Source organism: Solanum tuberosum, unplaced genomic scaffold, assembly GCF_000226075.1.
Source record: "Solanum tuberosum cultivar DM 1-3 516 R44 unplaced genomic scaffold, SolTub_3.0 scf00158, whole genome shotgun sequence".
Classification (NCBI taxonomy): domain Eukaryota; kingdom Viridiplantae; phylum Streptophyta; class Magnoliopsida; order Solanales; family Solanaceae; genus Solanum; species Solanum tuberosum.
In genome coordinates, this window is record NW_006239083.1 from 1166771 (window position 1) to 1177057 (window position 10287).

General features: G+C 33.6%; 2 protein-coding genes and 1 non-coding gene across 3 annotated transcripts; all 3 read left to right on the forward strand.

The window, feature by feature from the left end:
* The first annotated feature begins 468 nt into the window (after window positions 1-468).
* LOC102589140 (uncharacterized) lies at window positions 469-1516 on the forward strand. The gene is made up of 2 exons (XM_006353633.2): window positions 469-660; window positions 903-1516. Exon 2 carries the CDS (start codon window positions 926-928, stop codon window positions 1373-1375), a length of 450 nt encoding a protein of 149 aa, XP_006353695.1. The 5' UTR covers window positions 469-660; window positions 903-925; the 3' UTR covers window positions 1376-1516.
* Window positions 1517-2292: 776 nt separating this feature from the next.
* On the forward strand, window positions 2293-2374 carry TRNAS-GCU (transfer RNA serine (anticodon GCU)). The gene has a single exon. It is a non-coding gene; the product is annotated as a tRNA-Ser (tRNA).
* Window positions 2375-3107: 733 nt separating this feature from the next.
* On the forward strand, window positions 3108-5932 carry LOC102589466 (endoglucanase 16). The gene is made up of 8 exons (XM_006353634.2): window positions 3108-3320; window positions 3630-3842; window positions 4012-4212; window positions 4304-4381; window positions 4615-4764; window positions 4854-4962; window positions 5061-5224; window positions 5304-5932. The coding sequence occupies exons 1-8, from the start codon at window positions 3108-3110 to the stop codon at window positions 5634-5636; spliced, it is 1461 nt and encodes a 486-aa protein (XP_006353696.2). The 3' UTR covers window positions 5637-5932.
* The last annotated feature ends 4355 nt before the right edge of the window (window positions 5933-10287 follow it).

The window sequence follows — 10287 nt, forward strand, 5'->3', positions numbered from 1 at the left end:
GGGGTGGGTTGGGGGTTGGTAGGGTGGATGGGTGGGTCGGAAGAGAGTTTTAGAAAATGTTTTTCAAGTTTTGAAGGGAAGTCATTTTTCTTAAATTTGATGAAAATGAGTTGATTTGGAAAATATTTTCCAAAACATTTAACCCAACCAAACATGAGAAAATTGAAAAACATTTTCCTTTCATACCAAACACACCCTCAATGTTGATAAAAAGAAAAATTTACTTTTTTTTGGGTACATATTATTATTATTATTATTTACCAATTTTACGTGTATACACGGATATATTATCACTCGGCCGCCATCTAAACTTTGACGTAAACAACTTTTATTGTGTTTACACAAACTCTCAATAATTATAATAACAACTTATTTATTAAAATAATATAAATCATTTTTTAATAAAAAAATTACCATAATCTCTCTATCAATTACATTATCATTTCATATAAATTAATATTCCTAGTAGTACATGGAAAATCAAACTCCCTGAATCTCCTCCTCTGTTCATAAATACAAAAGTCGTGTTTGCTTGACCGTAATTTTTAGGTGTGAATTTCAGCTGTTTTCCATATTCAGAATCAAAAGACGATAAATTAATCGAGCCAGAGTCAAACACGGCTCTATGAAATTGATCAGTGCAATATTCTCGCCAAAACGGTAAAATTTATACTGTATCTGTTTTTTCAAAATTATAGGCGAATTTTCAGAAGTTGAAATTAATGAGTGTATAGTATATAATATCTTCAGTATTTAACTAGAGGAATTGAAGTTGGTGTAACTTCACCTATTTCATTAATGGTGGATCTGCGCGTTAATGCTGATTTTGTGATTTGAATTTCAAATTTTCGAAGCGGTTATTGTGTTTTATGTATATGTATTGAAGGAAATATATGTTACAGTTTTCAGGCGAGTAATTTGAGTAATGGAAGCAGAGACGGTAATGAGTAAAGAGGCGGCAGCGGCTATAGCCGGAACTGAAGCAAAATCGGCACCAGTGAAGGCAAAAATGAATGAAGTGGAATTGGTGAAATGCGAGTGCTGCGGATTGACGGAGGATTGCACGGCGGCGTATATAGGGAGGGTTAAGGAGAGGAACGAAGGGCGATGGATTTGTGGACTGTGTGCGGAGGCAGTGAAGGATGAAATCATGAGGTCATCGGAGAGGCGAATTGGGAGAGAGGAAGCTCTGAATCGTCATATGAATTTCTGTAGCAAGTTCAGAGCTCTAACGCCGCCACCAAATCCGAAGGACGAGTTGATATCGGCGGTGAAGCAGCTGATGTTCAGAAGCTTGGATTCGCCGAGATCAAGTCCGGTGAGAAGGCGCCAAGGTCTAGTTCGATCTCAGAGTTGTTTTTCAATTGATAGTTGAATAGGAGCAACCGCGGTAATGCGTATTTCCAATAAGCATATATTTAAATTGTTGCAGTTAAAAAGCTCGTAGTCAAACGTTCACAATTCAAACCACTTGTAAGAGTTCAGATTTCAGTGAAAATGAAAGAATTTTGCATTAGTGATTTTGAAACATATTATCAAGGAAAATCTGTACCGAAGTTAATAGCATTAGATTAGAGTAGATTTTGGTATCAAATCTGGGGTGTGTGCATCTTTTACACATGTTAAAGCATACCAATTTTAGAAATTAAGAGCCCGTTTGGATTGATTTAAAAAAAGTAGCTTTTAAGTCAAAAATAAAAAATTAAATTAAAATAATTTTTAAGTCAAAAAAATAAAAAGCCCTACTTTTGGTTTTTGACTTATTTTAAGTCAATTTTTACCTTGTCAAACACTACCCAACTTGTTTTCAGTCAATTTTGACTTATTTTAAATTATTTTTTATATTTGCCAAATATTTTCAGAAATAAAAAACTGACTTAAAAGTATGTTTGACCAACTGATTTTTTTTTACTGAATTAAAGTTAGATGAAACAATTACTTAAGTAGAGAAAAAATAGCTTTATAATTATTTATTATGCGATTTTATTATTTATTTGATAAGATTCAATAAACAATTAGGCTATCATGATTCCATTATCGCATGACCAAACACGCCCAAAGTATATAGGTCACAAATTACTTTTATATATATATATAGTCCGTATATTTTCTTTGTAAAATTGCCTAAATGATGATAAAATGTCTCAAACCATTTTTAATAAGTTGAGGAAAAATTGTAATGAAGATTCTTTAAAAATGTTTTAAGAGGAAAACATGCCTTAAGCCTAATGAACTTATGAAAGTAACATATATATAATATAATTATTCAGTAAAGTCACATTTAACAAATTCGTCGCTTTGGCCGAGTGGTTAAGGCGTGTGCCTGCTAAGTACATGGGGTTTCCCCGCGAGAGTTCGAATCTCTCAGGCGACGCTTTAATTTTATGTTTTTCGTTTTTCCTATTAACAACTTTTTGTGTTTTTGAATCTTTTTATTTTGATTTAAAGTTTTTTTTGTTTTTTGTTTTTCCTATTAACAACTTTTTGTGTTTTTGAATATTTTTATTATGATTTAAAGAATGTTGAATCTATCAAATTTCTATAAGTAGGATTTGAACCTATGAAATTTGATCAACTACAATTTATTTTTGGATTCGCCAACAATTACGTGTCCTTTGCATCCTTCACTTGCCCCGCCACTAATAAAAGTAAACTAGTCCCCTATGTTGGACAATTAATCAAATTGTTGTAAACTTGTAATCTTTTAAGTTTCCTTCCAAACTTATAAATTCCGGCTAGGGTTTTTCCATTTTCTTGGTCAAAGGAGGTTCCCTTTCCCATTAAAAAAGTGAGGGTATTGTTTTCTTACCCCCCTAAATTAAAAAGGTTAAAGGGGATAATGTGTACGTAATTCAAATTCTACACCAAACATCCATAACTAACTTAATATTAATTTCCCGCCATTCTAATTTCACAAAGCCTAGACCTCAGGACAAAAAATAAAAAATAAAAAATCTTAAACAAACACCATTACTATCTAACTTCCTAGTGAATGGGTAGTATCTATTGTTCCTTTATTTCCTCTCTTTTACTAATCCAAATTAATGATAACATACTTTATTTTCACAATCATCATTTTTGATGCTTAATTATTCATTTGTTAAATAATGAACAACAAGATTTCTATATTGAAGGCATTTAGAACCTTTGTTGTAGCATGGTTCATTATATTTGAAGGTGTACATGGAGATTTTAATTATCAAGATGCTCTTACCAAATCCCTTATTTTTTTGGAGGCACAAAGATCAGGAAAACTTCCTCCTAAACATAGACCTTCATGGAGAGGAGATTCTGCCCTTCAAGATGGAAAATCTGCTAATGTATGTAGCCTCTCTTTAACACGTGCGTTGTTCGTGTATCACATGATAATTTAAAGAGTTATTTCAACAATTTCCATGTTTGTAGTTTGAAACCTAGATGATCCTCAAAAACTAATTCTTTTGAAATGTTTTATTCCAATCAACGGCCTCTTACTAGGTTGGAGATATAATAAAAAGGAAAGTGTGTCACATGAGTTGGGACATAGGGAGTAACAATTTCTGCGAATTAGCTATAGATAAAGAAAAAACATGTAAATTTTTGTACTGAAATTGTGTACTGCATTATATCTTTTTTGCTTTTATATATAGGTGGACCTTGTAGGAGGATACTATGATGCTGGAGATAATGTGAAATATGGGCTTCCAATGGCTTTCACTGTAACAACCTTAGCATGGGCTGCTATTGCTTATCACTCACAGCTACAATCTGCTGGAGAATTGGAAAATGTTCGCTCTGCCATCAAATGGGGCACTGATTATTTCTTGAAAGCCAGTGTCAAGCGCAATTGCCTCTACGTCCAGGTAATTAAATTAGTCTCTACTTAGTGTACAAAGCATCCCGTGTTCACACAAGTCAAGGAATGTGATATAGACAACCTATCCTGACACAAGCTTATAGGTCATAATTTCTCTAGATATATGTAGTTATTGAATGTTCAAGATTAAAATTGTGCATTGTGTTTTTTTAAAGGTTGGAGATCCAGTGAAAGATCATGAATGTTGGACAAGGCCAGAGAACATGAAAACGCCGAGAACTGTGCTAATGATAGACCAGAAAAATCCTGGAACAGAGATTGCTGCTGAGACTTCTGCAGCAATGGCTGCTGCTTCTATTGTATTTCGTGGAACTGATCGTTCCTATTCCCGTAAACTTCTCAATAAAGCCAAACAGGTACTAATCCCATCCTCATTGTTTGATCTTTTTTCCACTTGGCCAAACTCCTAAATGTATCCTCATAGTGTTTTCTTGGTTTGTGACTCAGCTTTTTCAGTTTGGCAAAACCCATAAAGGAACCTATGATGGGGAATGTCCTTTCTATTGCTCCTTTTCTGGCTATCATGTAACATGCCTATTCCTTTATTACAGTTTGATTTCTCAGATAGTCATTCAGCAAATAGTTATTATCTCATAAAGTCACTTTCTTTGTTGAAAAAAATTGGAATCAAGAAGGGTGACTTTCTAATAACTATTAGTCGAGTGAGCATATGAGAAATCAACTCCCTTAATTATGTTCTTTTTAGATGGTTAATTAGTTGCATATGAAAGTTAACTTCTAAAATGTGTAAAATGTAGGATGAGTTGTTGTGGGCTGCAACATGGTTGTATAGAGCAACCAAGAGGCCAACATACTTGGAATTCATCACAGAAGAGGCTACTACTGCAACTGTAGCTGAATTTAGCTGGGACCTTAAATATGCTGGAGCTCAAATACTCCTATCTAAGGTAATAATTAAAAATCCTTTCTCTGAATAGACGTGGAGTGGCACACTTTGTGGTTGAAAAAATGTTAATGTTTCATCCACATAATGCAGTTCTATTTTGAAGGGGAGAAAGATTTAGCGAACTTTAAGCAACAAGCTGATGGTTTTATTTGCTCAAACCATCCTCAAAGTCCCCATCACCAGGTTCACATGTCTCCAGGTAAGTTTTCGTTTCTACATATAAACTCGATCCATATATTTTATCTATTTATCTGGTTTAACAAGTACATGAGCTGCCAATGTCTAATTTATGATCAGGGGGTCTGATTCACCTTAGAGATGGAGCCAATTCTCAATATGTTACTGGTGCAGCTTTTCTGTTTAGTGCTTATAGTGATTATCTAGCAATGTACAAGCAAACGGTCAGCTGTGGTGATAAAAAGTTCAATTCTGCTGATCTCATGGACTTCGCCAAGCAACAGGTAGTGAATTTGTTCATATTAGTAGCACTTTTCTGATGCATCTCACAATTTACTTAGCTGTTTCAATCAAAAAATGCAGATGGACTATCTGCTTGGGAAAAACCCGAGAGGAAAATCATACATGGTTGGTTTTGGGAACAAACCTCCAACTCAAGCTCATCATAGAGGTGCCTCTGTTCCACAAATGTCTCCAAATAAATTGGTGGACTGCTCTATGAGTTTTGTTAACTGGTACAATACTGAAAAACCCAATTCTAATGAGCTAACAGGTGCCATTGTTGGTGGTCCTGATAAAAACGATAACTTTGAAGATCGTCGCTCAAGTTCATCCATGACTGAGCCAACAACATATACAAATTCTTTGGCTGTTGGTGTCCTTGCAAAGCTCACGAAGCACCATTCCTCGTCTTGATCACCTAAGTAGATTTTCATTATGGTGAAGATTTACGAGGGTGTATAAGTTATTTTTGCAGATGAATTGAGAGTCTATATAATGTTTTTGTAGGTCCTATATAGTGACAGACTGGGTAGCTGGCTGCAAGGAATCGAGCAAATAAGCTCGAGTTTGTCTCTCTTTTCTACGGATTAATGTGTTTAACTTAGAATAGGTTTCTTTTGATGGTCCAGATCTGCATTATTGATTAGTACAAAAGATTAAAGTGTGCACCCAAGAAGTGTGGTGGTTTTACATATGAATGTTGTGTATAAATATGCAGACAGTATTTTGTATAAAAATCTTTCCAATTATGAGTTAGTTTTTAACTGTGGGCTGCACTTTTCGTATGAAATCTAACAACACATGCATGTCTATGGCAATCATTTTCCATTTTCTTTCGACGAAAGAGCACACAAGAGAAGCTTCAAGCTAGAGTTCGAGCATGACAATAAAATCCTCACGAGGCAAAATAACACTCCCCAAACCAATAGTACTTGACAGGTAAAACATTGTTTCTAAATTGGTGACAAACAGAGGGAAAAGCACAACAGATGAGTCATATTAATAAAAAACCATAGATTAATCATAATAACAAACTTAGCTTTGCAAGATATACCAAATCGCCTTTCTTGATCAACTATACAACTTTTCTTTTCATTAAACTAATAAGGGCTGCACGTGAGATCATCTTTGTCACACGCTGCCTACATACCCAAAAACAAACCCTAAAGAGGGATCAAGCCCATACGCACTTCTTTACAAAAATTACATATATTTTTTAAAATTATGGATCTATCTATCTATTTGTTGGATTGGGCAATTGCCTCACGAATTTATGATTGCCGATCTTGAATGTTATCTTCTGGATTGGTTTGTGCAAAAGTGAAAGGAGAATAAATTTGGGCAATTTTCTGATGATTGTATTGAATCCTAAAACAGGGTATTTGTACATGTATCTACTGGCAGAAAATTAAAGAATAATCAAAAAATCCTATACACTTGTCATTATTCTATACGTGCATTGCTAACAAAATGTAACTAACTAATATTCCTCACATGCTTGTCACGTGAGAGAAAACAGCTGGAAACTTCTATTTTTGCACAATTGTCCCTCTATCAAACGGCTCAAATTTTATCTCTTCGGTTTTGATTAACGTCTCTGATTTTTCCACATCATCAAGAGACAATCTCTGTGTATACCTAGACTTGGTCAAAGATCGAGTTTCTTGGTCTGAATCCTTTTCTTCTTTCCCTTTAAACTCTGTGAGCTTCTGTTCTTGTATGGAAAAATTCGCTTTGACATTGAACCACTTTTCTTCTTCCTTGTCTTTGCAGTGTTGGCTGCTTTGGATGAATGCAACAGAAAAGGATGGTTCAAGAGCAGGTCCGCAGTCCAACGCGAGCTGGGATTCTTCACAAGACATTTTTCCAGAAAATCTTGAGCCTCATTTGACAACTTCGAATTCTGAAACTTTGGTTCCTCAAACTTGATTTTGTCCAACACATCATCACCATTTGCGTCTTCCCACAGCCATGTCCCCGTAATCAGCTCATAGACAGTACAGCCAAGAGCCCAAATATCAACCTGTGGGGTATACTCGGTGTTAATCACGGATTCAGGTGCCATATACCTTTCTGTTCCCCTGATAACTCCCTGTTTTTGATTCATGCCCTGTTCCAAGGTCACGGAGAGCCCAAAATCAGCGATCTTGGCAGTTTTGTCTCTGCCTACTAGGAGAATATTGCCAGGCTTGATGTCGTAGTGAATGATTCTATTGTTGTGAATGCAACTGAGCCCTAAAAGAACATTCTTCGTGTGTTTCTTAACTTCGACTTCCGGCAGTGAATTGCAATTCTGAAGACGATCGGCAAGGCTTCCTCCGGAAGCATACTCGAGCAATAAGTTGTAAAGATTGACGTTATTTTCAAAAGAGACATCAGCTCCGAAACAGTGAATAATGTAAGGAGAATGTTTGAACATTCGGAGGATTTCAACTTCTTCTTTCAACGATTGAGAAGCACTGAAGTTCCAAGATTTGAGGGCAATGAGAGAGGGAAGAGTGACACCACGAAATAGTGCATTGGAGGTAGAAGCTAACGAGACGACACCAAAACTACCTTGTCCAAGAGTTGTGCCTCTCTTCCACAATAACTCCGCCATTGGATGTGCAATGTGTTGGTAGTATACTATAGTAATGAGAGTAATTTATAGATGATGATATATTTTACCCTATTCCTATTTTGATTTGGATTAAACCTTTCTTTTCCATTCCCTTTCTTATACCAAAATGGAATCTCACCGTTTCTTAACGATGAAAATCCTCACTCCGCCAGCAAAAAACAAAATAATTACTTCAATTTGGATCAATTATTTGTCCTATTTTTTTTTACCTTCTAGTGCAAGTCTCGTACACTTTTAATTCCTACTTGTCCTGAGCACGTGTGTCCCCTGCTAAGTTACGTGGAGTTATTGTAACGGTATATATAAATATATTCAAACACATGTGTTGCACCATGTGTATCCCCCATGCTAATGAGTACAAATACTTTGGAAATATCATAATAAACACATGATAAGTTGCACAAAAATTGAAGATAAAAATACAAGCTCAAATTGTTGAATGATAAGTTTATTCAACCAATATTATTATCAATACAAGATACCTCGACATACTGAAATATTGTTGTTGAGTGAATTTCAAAAGGAATATTAGAATAAACTTCAATTATGCAATTCTTATAATATATCAAACATTCAACTTTACAAAGTTCCCTTTGTTTAATATATATGACATAACTCATAATTTGAATGTCGAATGTGATTTTAAAATATTTCTTACCTTTTCATATTTACACGCATATTAAAAAATTGTTGTCGAATGAGAGTAATGTTTTGTAAAAAGTTGTATAGAAATTCGATCAACATATGTCTTTCTTAAGATGACTAGCAGATGATTGCCAATTTTGTTGTGTACACCTACACAAAAGTTGTTATTATTAGCCTTAGACATAATAGTTGCAAAAATATTTATTTAATGTATACAAATCATAATTTTATGTGTGTACCTTTTTTTTTTTTTTTGTCTGATTCAAAATTATTAGTTGTCATTTGTATATTTGACCAAAAAAATAATTGTTAGATTATATTATGAAATATCATATATAAACAGTAACATATTTTATTTCTCAAAGTTTTCTTCCTCTTAAGCTTAATCTTTTACTGCAAGTCACAGTGATTTGTGTAATTATTGCAATTTTTTTTGCTATTTTGATGACTTTTTTTTTAACTCTATTAAAAATCCCAATAAGAATGATTTGAAATTGATCTTCTCTTTTGTCCCTTTCTACATGTTTCTTCATATACTTTATTGTTAGTAAATTTTTTTTTCTATTTTTGCCACTATTATTTGTAGGTTTTTTCCCGTTATAAGGGAGTCGAATTCAAATACATTAATTAAGCTTCTTATGAAGTATGTTTCATTCCTCAAAGGTTTCTTCCTCCTATTTCATGAATCTTAATCTTTTACTACAAGTCATAGTGATTCATGTAACTATTGCAATTTCTTTTTGCTATTTTGGTGACTTTTTAATTCTATTAAAAATCTCAGCAAGGATGATTGAAAATTGATCTTCTCTTTTGTCCCTTTCTATAGGCTTCTTCATATACTTTTTGGGAAAAATGCGTGTGAGTTGTGCTATATTTGATAGCACACAACAACAACAAATATGTGATAATTAATACGGAACCAATGGTGAAGTTTGTTTAAAGAACCAAACATATTGCTCTTTCGCTTGCCACAATTAGTATATTATTCTGATTGTTTTATCTTAGGTACAAACATTTTATATGCCATTGCACTCTTCCTAAAATATAAGTATAGAGACAATTAGTTTAAAATTTTATTTAAGAAAATATATTTAATTTTTTTTTATTTATGATTAAAAAAAATTCATGTATAAGTATGTTAGATCCTTCTAGTGAAGTTTATGTTTTTTTTTAGTTCATGGGTATTTTTTATTCTTCTCATACTAGAATTATTTCTTCACTTCTTTGACTCAATAATTTGAGTTTTGAATATCTCCCTTAAAAATCTATTTGCTTATCATTATTTGAGGTTGTTATTCTTATTTCATTTAGTGTGAAAATATAAGAAATAAAAAGAAAGAAGTGTAAATGGGTAAATCTACCGCGCACAACTCTCTAATTGTAGTTACTCGTCCTAGTAACAAAATTATTATGCATTTCCAGTCAACTTGATGAACCCAAAATTCTTAATTCCTTCATAAACAAGGTAGAGACATCGTAAATAGTTTTAGTTTCTTAGAAACTTAACCAAACATGCTATAATGTCAAGTAAACTATGATCAAATAAAATATACCAATTTTTTTCAGGCAGTTGATGAGAGAAAAAATTCAAAAACGAACATGACTTTATTAATATTCTGTAACAAACCCGATTTCCTCTCAATGAAAGCACCAATGTAACAACTCCAATTTCACAATAGAACATTCAAATATTATATTCGCTAAACTCAAAGTTACAACGGAAAATGGAACTAACAAGGAAATCGCAAAACGATAATGAACTAGTAAAACAAAGAAACTATCGAAGAAGATAACTAGAAG

Excerpts from the sequence above, each read along its gene's own strand:
- LOC102589140 (XM_006353633.2), top strand. The coding sequence starts at position 926 with ATGGAAGCAGAGACGGTAATGAGTAAAGAGGCGGCAGCGGCTATAGCC.
- LOC102589466 (XM_006353634.2), top strand. The coding sequence starts at position 3,108 with ATGAACAACAAGATTTCTATATTGAAGGCATTTAGAACCTTTGTTGTA. Across the intron at positions 4,382-4,614 it reads GCTCCTTTTCTGGCTATCAT|GATGAGTTGTTGTGGGCTGC; the intron begins GTAACATGCCTA and ends TGTAAAATGTAG. Across the intron at positions 4,765-4,853 it reads CTCAAATACTCCTATCTAAG|TTCTATTTTGAAGGGGAGAA; the intron begins GTAATAATTAAA and ends CACATAATGCAG.